General features: G+C 46.1%; 1 protein-coding gene across 2 annotated transcripts in view; it reads left to right on the forward strand.

Annotated features, from left to right (window-relative positions):
- Positions 1–26,856, forward strand: part of fam135b (family with sequence similarity 135 member B) — a 577,057-nt gene that overhangs the window by 450,571 nt on the left and 99,630 nt on the right. For both annotated transcript variants that reach the window (XR_015078967.1, XM_085992464.1), the window contains exons 8-10: positions 5,650–5,803; positions 16,953–17,002; positions 25,339–25,494. Coding sequence is in view for 1 of the 2 variants with exons in the window: in XM_085992464.1 (XP_085848590.1) it covers positions 5,650–5,803; positions 16,953–17,002; positions 25,339–25,494 (360 nt within the window). In the remaining variant the exon portion in view is untranslated. The remainder of the gene's footprint in view (positions 1–5,649; positions 5,804–16,952; positions 17,003–25,338; positions 25,495–26,856) is intronic.

The following is a 26,856-nucleotide window of genomic DNA, read 5'->3' on the forward strand; positions in this document are numbered from 1 at the left end:
ACATCATTCAACCTGTCCAGCAATATTTAATTCTGTTTTAATTTTATCTGACATGGACAGCAAGTTTCTTTGTACTGTAGTAGGGAAGAATATCACTACCCACGTCTGAAAGATGCATCCACAAGTCTATTTCCACCAAGAATCTTGCAGATTGTTGGACTGAAGAAAATACTTATATTCTTGTGAACTATATCAATCTCTCAAGTATTTGTAATATAAATATCTTGCTGTTTATACTAATATGTAATTATCTTACTTGTATTAAATCTGACCATTCATTGTAGCCTGAATACAACGGCCTCACAGTTAGGGATTTAGTGGCTTTTGAGGTGGAACTGTAAATACAGTGGACACCCCACGTAATCTCAGGTGCAAAGTACTATGGTATATCTTGCCACACGCTATCTCAATCACACCATGCATATGGTTGTGATATCTGAGTTTGTAGGACACTTGGGTTGTTTATGGAAGCTGTCTTTTTACTGTGAACACAAGATACAAATGTTGAGATCGATCCTGAAATCACTCAGTTGTTTGTGAATATATCAAACGTAGTCTTGGGGTTCAATTTATCTATACACTAGAATCTTGCTTATCTCAATAAGAAATCACCAATCCTTTTTCTCCAGTATCTGTGTTCCCAGTTTCCGTAGTCCCTCCACTTAGTTATGGTGCCTAATCTAATTAATAAACTCATAAATATTTTTTGCTGATTAATGCATTTTGAACACAAGGACTGGTTCTCAGCTGTTATTACAGGTAAAAACTCATTTTACCATATCATTAATCACCAATAACACAATTAGTTTTCCTCACCTCAGTTAACTGGGCTTTGAAGAGGTTTGCGTTTCACACCAGTTTAATTGGGTTCCCACTGAGATGTTTTACAACATTGAGCCACGTCTGTTAGCCCTGGTAATTAGAACTAGCTTGATTTTTTTATATATATATGTTTATATATGAATTGCTGTTGAGTGGAGCAGCCCGAAAGTATACAGTTATGGTTCTCTGGGTGACTGCCAAGACATCAAAGATTGCATTAGCGAGAGGACCTACCATCACAAATCGGAGAGAGTACCATCTGCTCAGCATCAAGGTACTCTGTGTTATAGAAACATAGAAACATAGAAGATAGGAGCAGGAGTAGGCCATTCGGCCCCTCGAGCCTGCTCCGCCATTCAATGAGATCATGGCTGATCATCCAAACTCAGTACCCTGTCCCTGCCTTCTCCCCATATCCCTTGATCCCTTTAGCCTTAAGAAATATATCCAACTCCTGCTTGAATATATTTAATGAATTGGCCTCAACTGCCTTCTGTGGTAGAGAATTCCACAGGTTCACCACTCTCTGGGTGAAGAAATTCCTCCTCATCTCGGTCCTAAATGGCTTACCCCTTATCCTTAGACTGTGACCCCTGGTTCTGGACTCCCCCGTTATTCCTGTTCTGGGATCGTATTGACCTTAATGGAAAAATATTGCAGGAAATTATTCTCCCTATTTATGTGAATTTGAATACGTCAATTTAAAAATATATACATTTCTCTCAACAGTTTTCTCCCCCTTACATGCCCCCTCTCTTCAAGTCATTGATTATGTTGAGCTAGGTTCCCCATGCTAGCAGCCCACTGGCACCTTGCCCACATTTTCATCCTTAAGTGTGAGCCTGGACAGTGAGTGGCAGCAAGGTTATTCAGCAAGGAGAGCATTAAAGCCAAGCATGATCCTGCCCTCACTCGATGTCCACGTACCCACAGGAGACAATGGATAGTGATCAGCAGGAACTCAGCAGCGTCCAATTGGCGCCTCCCTGTTTGACGTGACTGGGATTGATAACTGGACGAGCTTCAACCTGTGTCGTTCCTGCTCCGTGACGCCGAGCATTAGTGAGCAGAGATTTTCTTTTTAGATTGTCTCATGAGCTCATGATAGCTGCATTATGTTTTATCATCAACCTGTACTTTTTTTCTAAAACTGAAATCTTTTTTGTCAGATTGATAAAAGTGATTTACTATGTGCTTGGATTTGCCTTTGAGTGAGGTGCAAGGTTGCTTGCCAATTTGTGAGCTTTTCAAGTAGTCATTTTCCACAGCTGCAACACTTGGCAACTTTAAATGAATTGCCTCAATAATGAGATCAAGCAGAATACATTAAATATATATATACACACAGCTTGCTGTGGCGTTCCAGACTCCTGTTGTAGTTCCAGTCCTGATCTCAACACTAGTAAAACGCAACCCACGTATTTCACATTTGCCTAGACACAATAATAAGAATAAAACCAGATGGACCACCCGGCATTGACCTCGGCACTGGCTTCGGACACGAGAACAACACACCCAGCCCATTCGACCCTGCAAAGTCCTCCGCACTAACATCTGGGGACTTGTGACAAAATTGGGAGAGCTGTCCCACAGACTAGTCAAGCAACATAAGACATAGAGCTGGATTTTGTGAATGGAGGTGAGTTGGAGGCGGGACTGCTGTTTGTCATGTCAATGTCCCGCCTCCATCCTTGCCTGACCAATCGGAGGGATTTTCCACTACGGGCCCAGCAGGCCAATTAGGGAGGAAGTCACTGACAGATCACGTCAACGTCAGACGTGCTATCTGTCAAGATTTCTTGAAAGAAGAAATGACAGCGTTTGACAGCTCTGTGAAGCTGTCAAACACTGACATTCTCTTTAGTTTGATGAGACTTTGTGTTCAGGACTCATCAAACTTTTCAACTTTGTAAATTTCACATGTCTGTAGGATCGGAGGATCCAACAGCCATTATGTGAAATTGACAAGGAGGATGTCGGCTCTCCCCATCCAGCGCGGCTAAAGGCTGTAGAAAGAAAACAAGGTAAGTACACACTTTTTTAAGCTTATCACTCAGTTTGCATACTTACCACTCCACACTTGCACCCATCACTCACCTCTACACCTTACTTCCAGGTGCCTCTGACCGCCGCAGACCTCCTCCACGTCTCCTCCAACCCAACGGGGTTCTCCGAGGTCAGGAAGCCTTCACCTGTGAAGGTAAAATGGCACTAATCCTTTTTTCTGCCTGTTAACTACCTGTTAACAGGCAGTTAAAAGGATTAAATGCCTTTCCCACCTTCAGGAGACGGGACAAGTTGCACATCCTCCCGCCTCCTGGCAAAAGGGCACGGAGGTGGGATGGGGGCGGGTTTGCCATCCGCCCCCACTTTCTCCGATTTTACTGGCTGTAATGCCTCCATGCCCGCCTCCTCGGGACCTGAAAAATCCAGCCCACAGTCTTACTCACAGAATCATACCTTTCAGCCAATGTTCCTGATTTCACCATCACCATCCCTGAGTATGTCCTGTCCCACCAGCAGGACAGACCCACCAGAGGTGGCGGCACAGTGGTATACAGTCAGGAGTGAGTGGCCCGAGGAGTTCTCAACATTGACTCCGGACCCCAAGAAGTCTCATGGCTTCAGGTCAAGCATGGGCAAAAAAACCTCCTGCTGATTACCACCTACCGCCCTCCCTCAGCTGATGAATCAGAATTCCTCCATGTTGAACACCGCTTGGAAGAAGCACTGAGTGTAGCAAGGGCACAGAATATACTCTGGATGGGAGACTTCAATGTCATCACTAAAAGTCGCTCGGTAGCACCACTACTGACTAAGATGGCTGAGTCCTGAAGGACATAACTGCCAGACTAGGACTGCAGCAGCTGGTGAGAGAACCAACACGAGGGGAAAAACTTACTTGACCTCATCCTCACCAATCTACCTGTCACAGATGCATCTGTCCATGACAGCATTGGTAGCAGTGACCATCGCAGAGTCCTTGAGACAAAATCTCGTCTTCACACTGAGGACACCCTCCATCGTGTTGTGTGGCACTACCACTGTGCTAAATGGGATAGATCCAGAACAGATCTAGCAGCTCAAAACTGGGTATCCATGAGGTGCTGTGGGCCATCAGCAGCAGCAGCAGAATTGGATTCCACCACAATCTGTAAACTCATGGCCTGGCATATCCCTCACTCTACCATTACCATCAAGCCAGGGGACCAACCCTAGTTCAATGAGGAGTGCAGAAGAACATGCCAGGAGTAGCACCAGGCATACCTAAAAATGTGGTGCCAACCTGGGGAAGCTGCAACACAGGACTACATGCATGCTAGACAGCGGAAGCAGCATGCTATAGACAGAGCTAAGCGATCCCACAATCAACAAATCAGATCAAAGCTCTGCAGTCCTACCACATCCAGTCGTGAATGGTGGTGGACAATTAAACAACTAACGGGAGGAGGAGGCTCCATGAATATCCCCATCCTCAACGATGCTGGATCCCAGCATGCGAGTGCAAAAGACGAGGCTGAAGCCAGAAGTGCCGAGTGGAGGATCCATATCGGCCTCCTCCTGAGGTCCCCACCATCACAGAAGCCAGTCTTCAGCCAATTCGATTCACTCCATGTGATATCAAGAAATGGCTGAGTGCACTGGATACAGTCTGACAACATCCCGGCTGTCATGCTGAAGACTTGTGTTCTACAACTAGCAGTGCCTTTAGCCAAGCTGTTCCAGTACAGCTACAACACTGGCATCTACCCGACCATGTGGAAAACTGCCCAGGTATGTCCTGTCCACAAAAAGCAGGACAAATCCAATCTGGCCAATTACCGCCCCATCAGTCTATTCTCAATCGTCACTCTACAAGATGCACTGCAGCAACTCACCAAGGCTTCTTTGACAGCACCTCCTAAACCTGCAACCTCTGCCGCCTAGAAAGACAAGGGCAGCAGGCACATGGGAACACTATCACTTGCAAGTTCCCCCCCAAGTTACATACCATCCTGACTTGGAAATATATCGCTGTTCCTTCATTGTCGCTGGGTCAAAATCCTGGATCTCCCTCCCTAACAGCACTGTAGGAGTACCTTCACCACACAGACTGCAGCGGTTCAAGAAGGCGGTTCAGCACCACCTTCTCGAGGGCAATTAGAGATGGGCAATAAATGATGCCCTTGCCAGCAACGCCCACATCCCAGAAATGAATAAAAAAATGACACACACCTGTATTTTTTTAATTGAGAAACCTAGGTGAAAGGCTCAGGCCCATAATTCGGGACACCACTAAGGCTGAAAGGAATAGGAGAAAAGTAATGACTAGACGATGACAAGATTGCTCTTCAAATCCTGTAGCCATTCAGAGATGGGGAAAAACTGAGAGAGGTGAGGATTTCCACAGGTCCTGAGAGAGAATGAGTTACAGTAGTCGATAGCATGCTAAGTTTTGATTTCAATACAGTGAGGATGCAGGGAGAAGGCAATATACGTAGGACACCGTATTCGGAGTACAGGAGGAACAAAAGAGAACAGTTCAGAGGCGCACTGACCATACATCTTTGCTCCTCTTTTTAAGTAACGGAGAGTTGTTGCAGCCTAGATGTCATATTGGTATCACTTAATCGGACATCAAGCTTTTAGTGTGAGGTGTTGTGATTCTGTTTCCTTAGTGTCTGGAAAAATGTCATAATTGTTTGATTGTTCCCATACTTCATGCGGTTTGAGTCAGGGAAAAATATAGGAAAGTGGTTATGGTAATTTTTTTTTAAATGCATGATTATAGGAAGTTTTACCATGAATCCCAGTGTTCTCAGATCAGTCTTTTACTCTTTCTGTTAGGGGAGCACTAACGTCACCTCTGAGGGTTGCCTGCAGCATGCGTACCGATGGCACGAAAGCCTGTGCCGAATTTTACTCTCTGCCTACAAAGGACTTCTCGGCTACTTCAGTGCAATCATGAAACAGATCCCAGAAGTGCATCAGATTCAGCTGGGTAAGAGATGTAGTTCCCAGTTTTGTGCAATGTTCTCCCAATACCCTTGCTCTTTTCAACTTGCTCTGTCTCTCTCCTCGCTTTCCCTTGCTCCATAAACACAAAATGAGGAGCTAGCATTGCATCGACCCTCAGTAAAGCACATCAACATATTAAGCAATGTTCTCACCCACCTATTTTTAAAAATGTGAATAAAGACAATAGCTTTACTCCTAATGCGATACAATACAGGAATGGCAGATTATGGTAAATAGATCACGTCTTAAAGATGAGAGGGTTCCCATAGTAGTTGGTATAGATTGTCTGTTGTCGGAATGGGACTGCCCTCCACCTCTGAGAACTGGCACCAGAGAAAATCCAATGAAACACAGAGATGGCGTGGATGTTTTCAGAGGCCATGTGAGATGTATTATAATTGAAGTGTCATTATATGATCTCCATGTTAGAGTACCATAAGCAATGCATTCTCTTTTCAGATATGCACGACAAGGAGCTATGGGGTATAATTTGGTATAATTTAAATCCGATGAGAGTGCTAACCTAATAACTTGCAAGTGACATAATTGCAATTGGGTTACGGTTAGAACTAGATATAAATTACATCCCACAGCTCTTCATTACATTGTCTGTTCACACAAGCAAGTTTAATCATTAGAATGCTGCGAGTTAGAATGGATGTATGTTGATTTTAAATGTGAACTATTTTGAGTGGCATCACTGTGAACAATGTTTTCTCAGAACCCCCTATCACTGCAAAATTGATTCTATGATGTCATCTTCATGACAAGTGTTCTTAAAGATGACACCATCACCCCAAAAAAATCTACAAATATTGGGAAACTAAAATAAAGACAGAAAGTGCAGGAAATACACAGCAAGTCTGGCACTATCTGTAAAAAAAATATAGACAGGTTAACATGTTGTGTATGTACCCCTCATCTGAAATATGAATGCTTCTGACAAAGGGCCCACACCGAAAACGTTAACCTGACTTTCCTTGTTTGAACGATAGCAAAATACTGTGGATGCTGGAAATCCGAAATAACAACAGAAAACGCTGGAAAAACTCAGCAGGCCAGGCAGCATCGGTGGAGAGAGAAACAGAGTTAACGGGCCTGATTTCCCCGAAGGTGCGGGGAATTGTCGGGTTCCCCGAATGTCGGGTTCCGACCCGAATCTAAATGGGTCAGCCAGCTGCACGCAATTTTCCCTCAATTGGCCAATTAATTTCCAGCGTGTGGGCACCCTTGCTAATTGTCCATTTCCAGTCAGAAAGCCCCACAGTATTCTTATGTTCATTAATAAATAGACACTCTTATTATGAACACAGCTAGCTTTTGCTAGACACTTTTATTGAGCATATGTGGACTAGGTACAGTATCTGTAGAGGCTTCCATCTTGACTGCTGCCTTGTGGGTAGCCTAGTGCCTCATGGGTAATGTAGTCTTAATATACATACAGCTGGGTAGTGTAGTCTTATATATACAGCTATATACAGCTCTACGGCTCCACCTAGTGTCCACTATAGAATGACATGTTATTGATCATTACCTCCCCCTTTCTTTGAGGTTTAACAAAATCAATATCAATCAACTTTCAAGAAAACAATAAAGATAACATCAGTAACACTTTTGTTAGTGCTCTATAAACATAAACATTTTCAAAACAGTCAACACATTTTCAAAGCTTTACATTGTACTCAAAGATTAAGTCTATCAGGCTTTTTTACTTCACGTGTGGATCTTCTCAACACGGGTAAGTCTGATGTGTCTTCATGAGATTGTTCTGGCGGTGAATGACAAGATGCAGTTGCGGCATTGTCATCAATCTGCTCTTGAATAGTCTCTTGTGTTTTTAGGAGGGAACGGCGGTTCCTCCTGAGAATCTGTCCTTCCTCAGTTCTAACAGTGTATGACCTTGGTCCTACTTCCTCAAGAACTGTAGCTTTCCTGTTCCATGCATCTGGATTCTCAATCCTGACAACATCATCCCTTGTCAATGGTTTTAGAGTTTTGGATGACTTGTCATAGTATGATTTCTGTTTCAGCTTTAACAGTTGAAGTCTCTGTCTCAGTTCCTCACTTTGCTGTTCTTTTGCACAGCAGGGTAGCGTGGTGCGCAACTTGCGACCCATTAGTAGTTCAGGTGAAGAACCACAGTCTAAAGGTGAGGCTCGGTAGCTCAGCAGGGCGAGATAAGGATCAGACTTGCTTTCTGTCGCTTTCTTCAGTAGCTGCTTGAGAACTTGAACATCTTTCTCTGCCTTACCATTTGACTGAGCATACAAAGGACTGGATGTGATGTGCTGAAAGTCATAATGTGCTGCAAACTGTTGCCACTCCTTACAGTTGAAGCACGGACCATTGTCGCTAACGGCAATCCTGGGAATTCCATGTCTGGCAAAGATGGATTTCACATGCATTATGACACTGCTTGCTGTGGTGCTTGAGAGCAGTGCCATCTCAGGATAGTTAGAATAGTAGTCAATTACTATTAGATAGTCTTTACCATTTAAATGAAAAAGGTCCATACCAACCTTTTGCCATGGTGCTGTTGGTATGTCAGCTACTATCATTGGTTCCTTTGCTTGTTTGTTTTGGTGTTTCTGACATGTCTCACATTTGCCTATCATGTTCTCAATGTCCTTATTTATGCCAGGCCAATAAACAGTGTCTCTTGCTCTCCTTTTGCATTTTTCAATTCCGAGGTGTCCCTCAGGAATCCTTTTGAGCATGTCTTGACGTAGAGCCTGTGGAATGACTATTCTGTTCTGTTTTAGTAATAGTCCACTTGCGACACTCAATTCTGACCTTATGTGAAAATATTTTGGACAGGAACCTTTTGGCCAACCATGATGAATGTTCTCTATTACTGTTTGTAATACTGTATCTTTTACTGTTTCTTCTGCTATTTGCTTTGATTTTGTGTCTGACACGGGCAGCGCAGCAGTGACCACACTCACATGAACATCCACGTCTTCTTCAGTAGAGCTCACATGACTCATTGTGGGTGCTCGGGATAGTGCATCTGCTAACACTATGTATTTGCCTGGTGTGTAGATCAGTTCAAAGTCATATCTTTGCAGCTTCATCATGAGTCGTTGAATCCTTGGAGACATCTCATTCAGGTTTTTTTTTATGATGGCAACCAGAGGGCTGTGGTCTGTCTCAACTGTGAAGGTGGGAAGTCCATATATGTAGCCATGAAACTTTTCTAGTCCAACTACCAAGCCTAGTCATTCCTTTTCAATCTGGGCGTATCGACACTCAGTATCAGTCATAGACCTGGAGGCATAGGCAACAGGCTTCCAATCTTCACCCTCTGCTTGTAGCAAGACCGCACCTAGGCCATCTTTTGATGCATCCGTTAACACTTTGATTCTTTTTGTTGGGTCAAAGAAGGTGAGTACAGGTGTGGTTGTCAGCACTGTTTTGAGGTTTATCCACTCTTGTTCATGTCTTTCTGTCCATGCGAACTCATTTGTTTTATGTAGCAGGTCTCGCAGACAGGCTGTCTTGGCTGACAAGTTAGGAATGAACTTTCCAATGAAGTTTATCATCCCCATGATGCGTAGCACTCCTTTTTTGTCAGTGGGTCGGGGCATTTTGAGTATGGCGTTTACTTTTTCCATATCTGGCTCTATTCCTTTACCAGATAGATTATCTCCTAGGAAAGTGACTTCCTGGACACCAAACTGACACTTGGCTTTGTTGAGCTTCAGTCCATTCCGGCGTATGGTCTGTTGCACTTTAGTCAGTCTCTCATTGTGTTCTTTCAGTGTGGAGCCCCAGATGATGATGTCATCAACATAGACCTGAACTCCTTCTAGACCTTCAATTATGTGTTCCATCACTCTATGAAAGATTTCAGATGCAGATATTATCCCGAAAGGCATCCTGAGGAAACAATACCTGCCAAATGGTGTGTTGAAGGTACAGTATTTGGTGCTCTCTTCATCCAGTTTTAGTTGCCATAATCCTTGTGAGGCATCGAGCTTTGTATAGTATCTGGCACCTGACATTTCACTGGTGATTTCTTCTCGCTTGGGAATCTGGTAGTGTTCACGTTTTATGTTTGCATTTAAGTCCTTTGGATCCACGCATATTCTTAGATCATTGTTCTTTTTCTTTACACATACCATGGAGTTAACCCAGTCTGTTGGCTCTTTGACTTTCCTGATGACTCCTAGTGTGGTCATTCTGTCCAGTTCATTCTTGAGCCAGTCATGCAGGGGTGCTGGAACTCTTCGTGGAGCATGTACCACTGGCTGAGCATCCTCCTTTAGCTGGATCTTGTAAGTGAATGGTAGAACTCCAAATCCTTTGAACACATCCTGGAAATTATTCACTACAGAATCCTTCGAGTCATCTGGTCTGCTTATGGCACAGTTTATACAGTAGACTCTCTTGACCAGTTCTAAGTCCTCACAAGCTTTGTCACCCAGTAGTGAATCAAGTCTTTCAGCCACAACAGAAAACATGAGATGATGCACTTTGTCTTTGACTGTCACTTTGAGTCTGCATACACCTAAGCTATCTATTTTCTGTCCATTATAGTCCTTCAGTAGTACTGACTTTTTCTGTATTTTGGGCTTTTCTTTCATATTGTTAATGTCACTCATACTGATTAAGTTTGCTTTTGCCCCAGTGTCTAGTTTCAAGGTAACTAATGCTCCATTTACCTGCAGTGGGATCATCCATTTGTCCTCTTTTACTGCATTAACTTTATGTTCAGCATTGTCCATTTCTGAGGGCTGCACATTTTCTGTATCCTTTTTGATATTGTCACATGACACCATTTGTACAAAAAATGTCTTACTTAAATCAGTGTCCTCAATTACATTAACTCGTTGCCCTTTCTTAGTTTTTACTTTTGAAAAGCATTGTTTGGCAAAGTGATTCTTTCCATTACACTTTGTGCACATTTTTCCAAACGCTGGGCATTGCCTTAACTGGTGTTTGTAACCACAGCGTTTACAATTAAAAATTTCATCCTCCGATTGCTTTTCATTTCTGTTCTGCCCATGTTTCTTCCCCTTATAGGACACAGCACCGACAGCAGCATTATCACTCATTACAATCGCATCATTATTGATTTCACTGAAAGTCTTTGCGTGCTTTCGAGCTAGCTCGCTGGCTTGGCATATTTTCACTGCATTTTCCAAATTTAGTTCAGTTTCTCTCAACAGACGTTCCCTGACTTTTTTTATCATGAATACCAAACACAATCTGGTCACGAATCATGGATGATTTCAGCTCAGAGAAATTACATGTCTGTGCTTTCAGTTTCAGATCAGTTATAAAGCTATCAAAAGTCTCATTTTGTTGCTGTGTTCGAGAACGGAAGATGTATCTTTCATAGGTCTCATTCTTTTTGGGAGAGCAATGTGCATCAAATTTTTTTAGCACATCTTCTAATTTTTCTCTGTTCTCCTCTGGATTAAATACAAATGTATTAAATACCTCTATCGCCTGTGGGCCTGCAACCGTAAGCAGCAATGCTATCTTTCTTGCGTCTGGCTTCGTACCAAATCCGATGGCTGCAATGTAGAGTTCGAATTGTTGTTTAAGAGTCTGCCAATTGTAGTCGATGTTTCCTGAGAGTTTCAAACGCTCTGGTGGCTTCAAATTCTCCATGTCGCTTTTCACAATTTTCAGCAGATCTTCACCATCCTGGTACCATCTTATGTTCATTAATAAATAGACATTCTTATTATGAACGCAGCTAGCTTTTGCTAGACACTTTTATTGAGCTAGGTACAGTATCTGTAGAGGCTTCCATCTTGACTGCTGCCTTGTGGGTAGCCTAGTGCCTCATGGGTAATGTAGTCTTAATATACATACAGCTGGGTAGTGTAGTCTTATACATACAGCTATATACAGCTCTACGGTTCCACCTAGTGTCCACTATAGAATGACATGTTATTGATCATTACAAGTATGATGTCATCATTCGTGGTGCTTCTAAAGTCTCCAGCAAGCTTTTCAACCTCTGCAGGCTTCCCAACCAGTCGTACAGAATGGCAGAGGAGCCTGCACCAGCTGCTGCCAGCGGCAGAGCCCGAGCTGCCGCCAAATTTGATGAGACGTCACTGCAGACATTGGTGGATGGGGTTAGGGCCCACAGGGCGGTCCTCTTCCCTAGCTCGGGGAGGAAGAGGCCTCCCAAAGAGACCAGGGCTGCATGGATGGAGGTGGCTGCAGAGGTCAACTCTCAGGGAGTCACCCGTCGGACCTGGATGCAGGAAGCGCTTCCATGACCTTCACCGCACAGGGAAAGTAAGTATGAAGTTCCCATGACCCTCAACCTGATCCCCATTGCCTTTCCCCAACAGCACTCAGCTTCAGCACTCTCTTCCTCCACACCCCACTTCACAGTCACATCATGCACCCTTACCCATTCCCTCTCTCTCTATGCTCACATTCACGTAACTATTCCGCCATGCAGCCCTCACACTGCCTCTCACTCTGATGCTTGGAACACAACTAACAACACACAGGGAGGGCCCTTGGTCTTACAGCCTCACACCATTTTTGTCTCCTTCTAAGTATCTATGCTATGCAATCTCTACACTCACTCCTGCACTCTCACTCAAACTCCACTTGCCTCCCTCATTGCAGGAAAAGAGAGCGAGCGAGGACTGGAGGAGGACCACCCTCAATCGCCCACCTGACCCCCTGTGAGGAAGCAGTGATGGAGATTGCTGGGGCTGACGTGGCTGCGGAAGCTGGGGCAGGAGAGACAGGAGCAAGCCCGCAAGCTGGTGACAGAATAGTTTCCCATCTCTCTCATTGACATAGCATGAGTCGCTGATATGATTCTGAAGCTACATCATTTGGACTTATGAGCATCTGCCAAATCCAATGTGCAAGTAGCCTTGGCATCAGATCTCTAACTCTTTCCTTTACTCCCCCACAGGACCATCCGGAGCCCCCGTCCCCACTGCCGAGGAGGAAGAGGCTTTGCAGCCAGACTCCTCAGAGGAAGCTCCAGCCTCTGAGGGCGCAGCGTCAGCGGAAGTAAGCGCACCCAGCACCAGCGCAGACACTCACACCTCAGGGGGGCCTTCGGGACATAGAGTAGTGTTGTCACCTGGTGTTTCACAGCCCACAAGTGAGCATCAGCAGATTGTGGAGACAGGGACAGCAGTGGAGAGTCCTCGTCGGAGGGCGCAGGCCTCTGCCAGCTCAGCTCAGCTGCATGTCGAACTATACCTCTGGGTCCATCCGCAAGAGAGGAGGTGATGGGTCTCCATGCACAGATGCAGGAGTCTCTGGCAGGTTTTGTCTCCAGGGTCGCTGCGAGTGTGGAGCGAATGGAGGAGTCCATGGCTAGCATGAGCAGAGCCTTATTGGAGTCATTGGCGCATGAAAGCATCACCACGGAAAGGAGGGCTGCGGCCGAGGAGAGGAGGGCTGCGGCCGAGGAGAGGAGGGCTGCGGCCATGGAGGAGCTTAGTCGCCAGGGTATCGAAAACACGGTGAGTGCTCAGAATAGAATGGCATCTCTTGAGGAGTGATGGGCATCTATTGAGCACCGAAACCAGACCTTCATGGAAGTCCCTCTGAGCAGGACTTCCAGTGCAGAGACGAGTCCCCATGGCCCCCCTGATGTGCAGCATGGTGCTCTCCAGCTACTTGCAGGCGCTGAGGGGGAGCTGACCCATGAGAGGGAGGTTGTTGGCACACCTCAAGGAAGTGGGGGCTCCCCTCCATGCGCTCACACTTCCATGCCACTTCAGAGCCCTCGATCAGAGCCCCGCCGGAGTCCACACCCCAGTGAGATAGGAGTCTCAAGCCCTGCACAGCCACGGGAGCAGCAGACTGCTGGCGAGCCCTCACAGGCTCGCCACCCCAGAGGATGCCCGCCAAAGGTGTCGAGACAGGCGCAGCAGGAAAGTGAGCAAGGGGCCTCCACATCTGCTGAAGCCACAGGGGTACCACTGCGTAGGAGCACACGTAAGAGAAAAATAAAGCACCACTAATCACAAGGGTACTCACTTGGGTGAAAAGTCTTGTAAATAGTTTTAATGCCATCATTTTCCTGTACATAAAAAATCTGGTGGCAACTGCTGCAGTTATGGCGTCTGTCATTTGGCGAATGGGGATATCACATAGAGGCCTTAGGATAACTTGCAGATGTCAGCAAGCTGGTCAAATAGGTAGGAATGTGTAGGCATGGGCCACTGTCCATGGTCAGTTAAGAAGCAGTGAGGCTGCAGTGTTTGATGTACCAGGCTACGCAAATCTGCCCAGTATGAGTGCGTTCCTTGCATTCCGCCCAGCAATGTTCTCGCGCACTGGTGCCGCTGGTTGGCGGGCCTCTGCAGGATGCTCATTTCTGTCCTCCTCCTCCTCCTCAGCATTATCCTCAGCATCATCCTCATCCGAGGCGGCACTGTGAGGAGCCTCTTGGTCCTGTGGAATCGGCAAGCCACGACGTTGTGCCATGATGTGAAGCACACAGCATACCACGACGATTTTGGAGACCCTGGCTGATGAGTACTGTAGGGCTCCACCTGATCTATCGAGGCATCTGAAGCGCACCTTCAGCAATCCGATGGTTTGCTCGATAATGCATCTGGTGGTAATGTGGCTGGAGTTGTAGCGCTCCTCAGCTTCGCTGGCTGGTCTCCTCAACGGCGTCATTAGCCAAGAGCGCAGGGGATATCCCTTGTCTCCAAGTAGCCATCCTTGAAGTTCATTTGGTGGACTGAATAGCGGAGGCACAGTAGACTGGCGCAGTATGAGGGAGTCATGGCAGCTGCCAGGGTACTTGGCACAAACATGCAAAATCACCTTCTTGTGGTCACACACCAGCTGAACGTTAAGGAAGTGGAAGTCCTTGCGGTTGACAAAAACTCCTGGATTGCGATGGGGTACCCTAAGGGCCACGTGTGCAGTCAATGATGCCCTGCACCCTTGGAAAGTCTGCCAGCTGAGCTAATCCAAGCGCTCGCGCCCTCACATTTGCGCGATCCCTGGTGAAATGGATGTGATTGTGCGCGAGGGCAAAGAGGGCATCGGTTACCTGTTTGATGCAAGTGTGTGCGGCCGCCTGGGAGATGCCGCTGATGTCTGCTGCTGATCCCTGGAAGGAGCCTGAGGCATAAAAGTTGAGTGCGGTGGTGACTTTGATGGCCACTGGTAAGGAGTGTCGACCTGGTGCTCTGGGCTCCAGGTCTTGCTGTAGCATTGCGCAGATGTCAGTCACTACCTCTCGCGACAGTCGGAGCCGCCTTTGGCACTGCTGCTCAGTCATGTTGAGGTAGCTGACCCTGCGTCTGTAGACCCTGTTTGGGGGGTATCTCATGCGCTGACAGCCTTCCATGCACTGGCCCCTTCTGGCCTGTGCTGTCTCAGGTGGCTGAGCCGCAGCCTGTCGCTCCTGCTGGTGCTGCTGTTGCTGCTGTTGTTGCTGGATCTGCTCCAGCCTCCTCTGCTGTTGCAGATCCTCTAATGCCAAGAAGGGAAGGAACAAAAGACCTTCCATGCTTCTGGCAGATGCCTCCGTTGAGGAAGCACTGAGTGAGGGTGGTGAGAGGGGCTTCCCAGGAGCTCACACTGGAGAAGTGTGAGGCTCCAACCTTCCACAGCTGTGCTTAAGCCTTCAGCAAGTTGCCCCAAGCTTGGAGCAACAAGGTCCTGCAGTCTACAAATGCTGTCTGATTAAATCTCTTCATTCCTGATTGACCTGCAGCTGAAAGTAAGAAAGCCGACATTGTTCACGCCAGGTTTCATCAGCGGTGTTCCCACCAGGCGTGGTTTACGTGGGGAAAGGCTGAAAATTGCAAGGGCTCCTTAAAATTGGATTACAGCTGCCAATTATTGCTCATTAGGCTCCCGACGACCAGTTCCACCGACTGCGGGCAGGACTGATTCGGGTCGCGCTGAAACACCGGGGCGAAAGTCGGGCAGGGCGGGGAATCGGGTGGGGGGGTTCGCGACCCCCTATTTCTGCGATTTTCAGCCCCCGCCCACCTGAAAACTCGCCTGACGGCTCCAGGAAAATCGGGGCCCACGTTTCAGGTCAATGACCTTTCGTCCGAACTGAAAAAAAGCAGGAAATGGAAAGCAAGTTTGGGGGCTGGGAAAAGGGGGAGGGGATGAAAGAACAAAAGGTAAGGTCAGTGATAGGATAGAAAGCAGGAGAGATTAAGAGACATTGAGAGACATTAAGAGATATTCAAGGCAAGGGGAGGTGGTAATGGGACAGGTTAAGGAACAAAGGATGGCTCTAGATGAGGTGTGACTTGCGCTGGCAGAATGAAGGACAGCTGAAGGGAGGGGGAAAAAAAAGGGGGGCCAAAGTAGAAAATATATATATGTGACAGAGGCCGAGGTTATGATCTGAAATTGTTGAACTCTATGTTGAGTCCAGAGGGCTGTAGAGTGCCTAATCGAAAGATGAGGTGCTGTTCCTCGAGCTTACGCTGAGCTTCTGTGGAACAATGCAAGAGGCCGAGGATGGTGAGGTCTGAGTGGGAATGGGGCGGTGAATTAAAGTGACAGGCCACCGGGAGTTCAGGGTCCCCCTTACGGACTGAATAGAGGTGTTCCGCAAAGCGGTCATCCAATCTGCGTTTGGTGTCTCCAATGTAGAGGAGACCACATCGTGAGCAGCGAATACAGTATACTAAATTGCAAGAAGTACAAGTAAATCGCTGTTTCACCTGGAGGAAGGGGTGTTTGGGACCCTGGACAGTGGGAAGGGGGGAGGTATAAGGGCAGGTGTTGCATCTCCTGCGCTTGCACGGGAAGGTGCCAGGCGAAGGGGAAGGGGTGCTGGGGTGGTAGAGGAGTGGACTAGGGTGTCACGGAGGGAGTGGTCCCTACGGAATGCTGAAAGGGGAGGTGAGGGGAAGATGTGTTTGGTGGTGGGATCACGCTGGAGGTGGCGGAAATGGCGGAGGATGATCCATTGAATGTGGTGGCTGGTGGGGTGAAAGGTTTGAAGCTGAGGAAGTTACAGGGCTATGAGGAGAGAGCAGGACAGAAACATGATAGACTGAATGGCCTCCTTCCCTGCTGTTTATGATTCTGATTCTATTTCCAGCCTTTTTCTGTTTGTACACTGTCACACGCTGTATTATAGCCATTTTGTTCTTGAGGGGTGGAATCCTTAAAGACTATATTTTTATCTCTACCAGAGGACTGCTTCATCGAAGAAACACTGTCCCAGCTCCGCGTTAACATACAGGTGAGGAGTTTTATTACTGACTTCACAAAAATGGTTTTGTTCTTGGGAGAAACATTGAGGGGGTAAAACTGACTTTTGCCGATGGCGTAAAACGGGCAGTGGCGGATCAGCCGCCCGTTACAAACCCTTTCCTTTCCGTTGACAGGCGGCTGATCGTCTCCCGCTCATTAAGCGTTTCTGCCGAAGTTAAATTTCAACCCCCACCATGACTTAAATTTAACGGGTCAGGAGTGAAGGTGTAAGCTGGGAACGAATAAAATGATTGGCTGAAAGGTAGAAAGCAGCAAGTACTTTCTATTTCAGGTTACGAAATGGTATCAGAAATACCCAAGCTGCCCAAACTCTCGGCGTGACATTTTAGTACAACAAAGACAAAGAAAGAAAGTCTTGCATTTATATAGCGCCTTTCATGACCACCGGACATCTCAAAGCGCTGTTCCCCACAGAGATGGGGGGTGGGTGGGTGGGGGCGATGCTGTAATTGTAAGAGAAGTGAGTGGAAGGAAGTATGAGTGGCGTGCCTCAGGGACTGGTGTTGGTGCAAGTACCTTTTCTAATTTACATTAACAATTTGGACTGAGAAACTCAATGCAAACTGGTCAAATTTACAAGCCAGGCTAAATGAGGAGAAGTAGTTGAGTCTAAGGAGGAAGCTCAGGAACTGCAAAATGAGTTGGACAAAAAATCCGAATGGTTGGAACATTAGCAAATGAAGTTTAAGTGTAAAGTCGAAAGAATAAATGGCCGATTATAAATACTTAGTGATCAGTGTTAATGTAGTGGCGCTTCTTAGTTTCCAAACAGGCAGCCACTGAGCTGTGGGGTTTTTAACAACGAGTAGACGCGTGTCGAAATAAAACGTTCCCAAACGTAGCTTTGTCTTTTAAACTGTTTACTATAACACTTAACAAACGGAATTACAAAGCAAACACGTATAAACGAACACGGTCAAAAACTGTACGGCTCCAAACCTCACAACTTCTGCCTCCTTCAACCACGTGCAGTTTAAACTGTAAAATGGCTGCACCCATGTGTGGCTTAGGGACTGTTCCATTGTGGCAAGACTGAAGGGGGTGTCTCGGACTATACTACTGGAGCAAGAAAATAGGGGGTTTCTTAATACAATAAGTCGGTCAGGTAAATTAACTGTATTATGCCATTTAACCACTATTTTAAAGTATTTTCTTAAGCTTTTATGGCTCTTACAGTTAAATTAGTGAAGGGTTAAGTTGAAAGAGATGTAGGTGTTTTAGTAGACTTGACGCTCGATATATCCAGTAACCTGCAAAGGTATTAGAATGCTGAATTTGAAAAACAGTCCAGTACAAAAGAAAGAAATACTTGCATTTATATCACGCCTTTCACGACCACTGGACGCCCCAAAGTGCTTTACAGCCAATGAAGTACATTTTGAAGTGTAGTGACTGTTGTAATGTGGGAAGCGCAGTAGCTAATTTGCACACAGCAAGCTCCCACAGACAGCAATGTGATAATGACCAGATAATCTGTTGATTGAGGGATAAATATTGTCCAGGACACCAGGGATAACTCCCCTGCTCTTATCATAGAATCATATAATGGTTACAGCACAGAAGAAGTACATTCGGCCCGTCACGCCCATGCCGGCTCTCTGCAAGAGACTTCAGCTAGTCCCACTCCACCGCCCTTTCCCCGTAGCCCTGCAACATTTTTTTCTTCCCCCTCCCACCTGCCTCTACCCCCCTCCCTTTCCACCTCCCCTACCTGAGTCTAATTTCCCCATCTACTAACCGTGCTAACCCTGGATCCTGGGTATAGGTAAAACTACTTCTTATCAGCACAAAGGGTGATCAGCACATGCATAAACTCACAGTTAATGAAGTGGAGGCAAATGTCGTGGAATAATATAAACAAACTGTTGGCTAATTGTTGACACTGTAGCATCCTTGTCATCTTGTACTTTATATTCCTTTTTTGAAAGGTTCTGTTTTGTGACTCTCCAAAGATATTTTTACCTCATAGATTTTAAAACAGCAGTCTGTGGACCTTAAGGGTTCCCAGAGGATTTACGAGATCATCCAATTTCTGTCCCATTGGCTAGGCACAATGTGCGCCATGAGCTTGGTGCCTCGGGAATTCTATATTCTTTATTTTTTCTATCTTTGTTTGTTTTAGTAGCAGATTTTTTGTTGTTGTATGCTGATCATAAGTATTATTTTCAATGTTGTTTTCCTTTGGATAGCTGACATTGTCTTTCAGAAGTTAACACACAAGGTCCCAGGAGAGTGATGGAGTTCTCACACAGAAACATTTATACACCACTGTTTCACAATGTGATAGTGTGCTGCTGGCTGCCTGTGACTGTTCCTACTGACACTGATGACCAAAGGAGTCCAGCTTCTTGCCTCACTGCGCCCAGGATCCAACTATTCCTAGATCCCAAAAATTGAGGATGGATGGGCTGAAAATAACAACTCCTTGCCATCGTCCCAATACTAGAATTAAAGAATGTTACAATACGGAAACAGACAAAAAAAATTGCAGAGGAAAAAAATTTCAGAGACATTTTGAATGGTTTGCCAGAAGCTGTTGACCATTTTAAGCAGTCTCAGGGTAATATATTTCTCACTATAAAAGTGCAGCGATTGAATGTCACAGAGTGTGACACCTACAGGAGTAAAAGGTACTGCAGGTACCAGTGAGTTAAAGTCTTACATCTAGTTTACACAGTTACACCTAATGTTAAAATCATAGAATAGTTACAGCACGGAGGAAGGCCATTCGGACCGTCGAGCCCGTGCCGGCTCTCTGCAAGACCACTTCAGCTAGTCCTACTGCCCTGCCCTTTCCCCGTAGCCCTGCAAATTTCTTTCCTTCTTATCCAACTCCCTTTGAAAGCCATGATTGAATCTGCCTCCACCACCCTTTCAGGCTACGTAAAGAAGTTTTTTCTTACGTCGCCTTTGGTTCTTTTGCCAATCACTTTAAATCTGTGTCCTCTGGCTCTTGGCCTTTCTGTCAGTGGGAACAGTTTCTCTATCTACTCTGCCCAGACCCTTCATGATTTTGAACACCTCTATCAAATCTCTTCTCTGCTCCAAGGAGAACAACTCCAGCTTCTCCAGTCTATCAACATAACTGAAGTCCCTCATTCCTGGAATCATTCTTGTAAATCTTTTCTGCACCCTCTCTAAAGCCTTCATATCCTTCCTAAAGCATGGTGCTCAGAGTTGGACACAGTACTCCAGTTGGGGCCAAACCAGTGTTTTATACAGATTCATCATAATTCCCACACTTTTGTACTCTATGGGCTCGATTTTCCCAGGCCCGAGGAGGCGGGTTTGGAGGCGTGCGAGTTGTTAAAATTGCCAAAACTGGTGGGCGGGCCCGTTCATGCCTCCATCCCGCCTCCGAGCAATTTTCCCAAGTACGTGTTTTCTGACCCGCTTTCCATCCCACCTCCAAGAGGCGGGATAGGCCCTTAACAACCACTTAATTGCCTCTATAATCCCATTTTGAGAGGCCTTTCCAATTTTAACACATTTCCCCCATCCTACACGCCTCCTCTGGAACACGCCAGGTAATCCTGGCGGCCTCACAAGTGGATTGCTTACGAACAGCTGCAGCTCCACCATTACAAAGGAGTTTTCAACGATGATCATTTGCAGGTGGCAGAACTTTTTTGTTTCAGGTCTGGGGGAACTTTTAGCAGGCATACTCAGTGTTGTGGAAGTTTGGAGCCTGACACCCATCTCCAGTGTGACCTCCTTGGAAACCCCTCTCCCCACCTTGACTAAGCACTTCCTCAACTGAGGCATATACCAGAAGCATGGCGACCATTTAATTCCTTTCCTCCTGGACATCAGATTCGGATGAAGACCAGCCGCGGCAGCAGCAGAACCATAAGCAACAGCAGCACCAACAGCAGAAACATCAACAGGAGCGCCAAGCTGCTAGTCACCCACCTGAAGATGCACAGGCCAGAAGGCACCAGAGTGCCACCATATTGCAGCCTGGGATGCAAGGGACACACTCATCCTGGCCAGATTTGCTTAGCCTGCACAATCAAACACTTAGTCTCGCTCCTTCTTACCAGATCATCAACAATGGAGAAGAACCTACGGAATCCTATCACTCTGACCACCATTCTGATAATCACAAGGCACTCTAAGCCCTCAATGTGAAAGTCCCATTTGTGAAATGACACAGGCCACAACTTAAGCAGTTTGCCATCAAAACACTTTATAATACAATCACAATGATGGCTGGTCCAAAAACAAAAATAAACACAGCACCCAAGTGACTACCCTTATGACTACTTGTGCTTTATCTTCCTCTTATGCGTGCTCCTACGTGGTGCTTCCCCTGTGGCTTCAGCAGATGTGGAGGCCCCTTGCTCGCTCTCTTACTGTTCCTGTCTCGACACCTTTGGCGGGCATCCTCTGGAGTGGCGAACCTGTGCGGGCTCGCCAACAGTCTGCTGCTCCTACGGCTGTGCAGGGGCTGAGACGCCCATCTCATTTGAGTGAGGACTCTGATGGGACTCTGACCGAGGGCTTTGCTGTGGCATGGTCATGTGAGCGCTAGGAGAGGAGCCCCCACTTCCTTGTTGTCTGCCAGCAACATCCCTCTCATGGGTCAGCCCCACTTCAGAGGTTGCAAGTGGCTTGACAGCACCTTGCTGCACTGCAGGGGGGCCATGAGGACCCATTTCCGCACTGGAAGTCCTACTCCAGAGGACTTGCATGAAGGTCTGCTTTGTTTGCCCAATAACTGATCATCGCTCCTCAAGAGATGTCATTCTATTCTGAACAATGACCATGTTCTCAATACCCTTGCGACTAAGCTCCTCCATGGACCATGGAAGGAGTGAGTGTAGTGAATGCATAGCATAGATGCTTAGAAGGATACAAAGGACCCTCCCTGTGTGTTGTAAGTAGTTGTTGTCATGGCATCATAGTGACAGGAAGTGTGAGGGCTGCATGGTTGAATAGTTAAGTGAATGTGACCATAGAGAGAGAGGGAATGGGTAAGGGTCAAGTGGGATGTGGAGGACGAGGTTGGCAAAGCTGAGTGCTGGTGAGGAGAGGCAATGGGGATCAGATTGAGGGTGATGGGAAAGTCATACTCACTTTTCCAGTGCGCAGAAGGTCATGAAACCTCTTCCTGCACTGCAGCCAGGTTCTGCGGCACATAGACATAGAGTTGACCTCCTGGGCCACTTGCATCCACACAGCTTTCGTCTGCTGGGGAGGCTTCTTCCTCCCTGAGGAAGGGAAGAGCACCTCCTTATTTCCTCTTGCTCCCTCCACCAGAGCTTGCAGGGCGGCATCATTGAACCTTGGTGCAGACTTTGGCCTACTGCTGGACATATTGGCTGGAGGAATCTATCACAGCAAAGGGCATAAGGTTTGCTGTCTGCAGAAGAAGCAAGGCTGCTTGCAGGCCTTAAATCCAGCAGCACTGATGACGTCATCGGAGGCGACTTTCAGGATGGAAAGACTAAGTGGGCCAGGGGTTCCCACACACTGGAAATCAATTGCCCAATTAGGGGAAAATCGCATATTTTTCCCACATCAAATTGGAGTCGGGTGGCTAACACGAAAAGCGGCTGACACGCCCCCAGCCCGCACCAATGGCAAAATCGAGTCCTATACCTCTTCATGAAGCCCAGGATCCCGTAAGCCATTTTAACTGCTTTCTCAACCTGCCCTGCCACCTTCAATGATTTGTGCACATATATCCCCAGGTCTGTCTGTTTGGGCACCCCCTTCAGGATTGTACCATTTAGTTTATATGTCCTCTCCTCATTCTTTCTAGCAAAATGTATCACTTTGCACTTCTCTGTGTTAAATTTCATCTGCCACGTGTCTGCCCATTTCACCAGCCTGTCTATGTCTTCCTGAAGTCTGTCACTATCCTCCTCACTGTTCACTATGCTTCCAAGTTTTGTGTCATCTGCAAATTTTAATATCGTGCCCTGTACACCCACGTCCAAGTCATTAATATATATCAAGAAAAGCAGTGGTCCTAGAACTGACCCCCGGGGAACACCACTGTATACCTTCCTCCAGTCCGAAAAACAACCGTTCACCACTACTCTCTGTTTCCTATCACTTAGCCAATTCCGTACCCATGCTGTCACTGTCCCTTTTATTCCATGGGCTTCAACTTTGCTGGCAAGCCTATTATGTGGCACTTTGTCGATACCTTTTGGAAATTCATGTACACTACGTCAACTGCATTACCCTCATCAACCCTCTCTGAGACCTCATCAAAAAACTCGATCAAGTTAGTTAAACATGATTTGCCTTTAACAAATCCGTGCTGGCTTTCCTTAATTAATCCACTCTTGTCCAAGTGATTGTTAATTTTCTCCCTGATTACTGTTTCTAAAAGCTTCCCCATACCTAGCACAAAGGAAGTTGGCTGTGGTTGTTGGAGGTTATTCATCTCAATCACATGACATCACTGCAGGAGTTCCTCAGGGCAGTGTCCTAGGCCCAACCATCTTCAGCTGTTTCATCAATGACCTTCCCTCCATCATAAGGTCAGAAGTGGGGATGTTCGCTGATGATTGCACACTGTTCAGCACCATTCGAGACTCGTCAGATACTGACGCAGTCCGTGTCCATATGCAGCAAGACCTGGACAACATTCAGACTTGGGCTGACAAGTGGCAAGTAACATTCGCAGCACACAAGTGCCAGGCAATGACCATCTCCAACAAGCGAGACTCTTAACCATCTGCCCTTGACATTCAATGGCATTACCATCGCTGAATCCCCCACTATCAATATCCTGGGGGTTACCATTGATCAGAAACTGAACTGGACCAGCCATATAAACACTGTGGCTACAAGAGCAGGCCAGAGGCTGGGAATTCTGCGGCGAGTGTCTCACCTCGTGACTCCCCAAAGCCTTTCCACCATCTACAAGGCACAAGTCAGGAGTGTGATGGAATACCCTCCACTTGCCTGGATGAGTGCAGCTCCAACAACACTCAAGAAGCTCGACACCATTCAGGATAAAGCAGCCCGCCTTCAACATTCACTCCCTCCACCACCGGCGCACTGTGGCTGCAGTGTGTACCATCTACAAGATGCACTGCAGCAACTCGCCAAAGCTCCTTCAACAGCACCTTCCAAACCTGCGACCTCTACCACTTAGAAGGACAAGGGCAGCAGACGCATGGGAACATCACCACCTACAAGTTCCCCTCCAAACCACACACCATCCTGACTTGGACCTGTATCGCCGTTCCTTCACTGTCGCTGGGCCAAAATCCTGGAACTCCCTTCCTAACAGCATTGTGGGTGTACCTACAACATAGGGAGTGCAGCGGTTCAAGAAGGCGGCTCACCACCATCTTCTCAAGGGCAATTAGGGATGGGCACTAAATGCAGGCCTAGCCAGCGACGCCCACATCCCATCAATGAATAAAAAAATTTAAAAAATGAGGTCAAACTGACTGGCCTGTAGTTTTTGGGTTTACACCCTTTTTTGAACAATGGTGTAACATTTGCAATTCTCCAGTCCTCTGGCACCACCCCCGTATCTCAGGGGGATTGGAATATTATGGCCAGTACCTCCGCGATTTCCTCCCTCAATTCCCTCAGCATCCTCGGATGCATCCCATCTGCTCCTCGTGACTTATCTACTTTAAGTACAGCCAGCCTTTCTAATACCTCCTCTATTTCAATTTTTATCCTATCAAGTATCTGCTACCTCTTCCATTACTATGTCTATGGCAGGACACTTTTGCTATCACATTTTTTTCATCACACGTTAATTAGTTCAGAGTAAAAGCGGCAAATCAGAACTGAAGATCTACAACTAAAACAGTCAATGAGAAACTGCTAAGCATTTAGAAAAACAACCAATCCGGAATGACCAGTCAGGACGACATGCCAATAACAAAAAAATCAAAAATGTGAAGCAATTGAATCACTCAGAATGCTTTTTGAAAAATTTTCATCCACGACTTTTTGTCCTCGCTAACTAAAATTTCTATTGTCCAAAGTAAGGTTTTAAACAAAACAGAACAAAATATAAAAAATTACATATTTTACAGTAACAGATGCTCTTAATAAAATCTTTCCCTCTAAAAAAGACAGTATGTTTTAACAGCTTTACCAACCTCTCGTCCTACTTTCAAAGATTTATGTTTCTGAACCCCTGAGTCTCTCTGCTCCTTTATTCCTTTAAAGTTTTACCATTTAATATACTCTTCCTCCCTAAAATGCATCATCTTACATTAGTAACACTGTCAGTGTATGTGGTTTGGCTGTAGGTTGTAGGTAAGTTGTTTGTAAGAACATGTTTTATGTTGTCAAGCATTTATGATCTTCTTGCAGATGTTCAGCAGCCCGGACAAAGTGGCGGAACAGATCAGCAAGGACCTGGCCCAGCTCTGCTCCTGTCTCACAGCTCTGTGGAGCCAGTTCCTGGACAGTATGACACTCCAGGCAGATGTTACAGCCTTCCTAAGCCAAGACCACCACAGTCTGAGGGTAATGGTGCCACATTTTGTTTTATATCAGTCCAGTGTTACCATACTATGACTCGGGTTGCAGACTTCCAATATGGGGATTAATAGTAATGAAAATTAAAAATACAATATTTCATTGAAATAAACAGCTCGAGAACCTTGAAGAGGAGAAGGCTCGTCGAGCTCATATAGAAACTGAGAGATTGCTGCATGTGTTTATGTATCCATGAAAACAAAAGGCTTTCAGGCCCATATGAACTCGCTCCTGTCCTTCGGCTAACTGTGCTCCACCATCTCCTGGAAGAGGTTAAAAAAAAGAGACCAGGAGCCAATTCAGGACTCGCCTATCAAAAATTTCTCTCTGACCCTCATGGATGATCAGAGAAACCCGATGAGTCCCCTAAACCCTTTAATGATTTTCCAAAATGATTTACTCTTACCTTCAATATGCTGTGATCACTTTGTTTTCCAGAAATTCCTCTATCGCCACCTTGAAGGATTGTAAAGATGTGATTGCACTAGAGAGAGTACAGAGGAGATTTAGGAGGATGTTGCCAGGACTGGAGAATTTTAGCTATGAGGAAATATTGGATAGGCTGGGGTTGTTTTCTTTGAAACAGAGAAGGCTGAGGGGAAACTTGATTGAGATGTATAAAATTATGTGGGACCTAGATAGAGTGGATAGGAAGGACCTATTTCGATTAAAACCAGGGGGCATAGATTTAAAGTAATTGGTAGAAGGATTAGAGGGGCGTTGAGGAGAACTTTTTTTACCCAGAGAATGGTGGGGGCCTGGAACTCACTGCCTAAAAAGGTGTTGGAGGCAGAAACCTTCATTACATTTAAAAAGTACTTGGATATGCACTTGAAGTGCCGTAATCTCGAAGGCTACGGACCAAGAGCTGGAAAGTGGGATTAGGCTGGATAGCTCTTTTTCGGCCAGCACAGATACGATGAGCCGAATGGCCTCCTTCTATGCCATAAGTTTCTATTATTCTATAAGCAGTCTTCACTACTACTGTACTGTAAAAGAGATTACATTTAAAGATCTGCTAACTGATAGCTGCACAAATATCAGCTTCAACAAAATCTGGCTGTTTACCAACAGCAAGAGAAAGAGAGACTCGTTCAATTCTGAAAGGCAAACCTTACTAGAATGGAATATCTCAGCTCCCATAATGCATCTGCAGTACTTAGCTGAGCTGTAGAGACCAGAATGTTGCCAGGGTCAAATCTCCTAGTCAGTAGTAAGTTAGCCGTTCTTGGCTACAATTACATTAGTTGCTCTGGGTTAGGGAGGGGAAATTAGGACCCAAACGCTCGCCAATGTCTCTCCTGGAAGGTTGCCTGTGTGTACATCCGCTGAGGATAGGACTGGACTCCG

Source organism: Somniosus microcephalus, chromosome 7 (assembly GCF_052327205.1).
Source record: "Somniosus microcephalus isolate GS21.2 chromosome 7, FLI_Smic_1.0, whole genome shotgun sequence".
NCBI classification, from domain to species: Eukaryota; Metazoa; Chordata; class Chondrichthyes; order Squaliformes; family Somniosidae; genus Somniosus; species Somniosus microcephalus.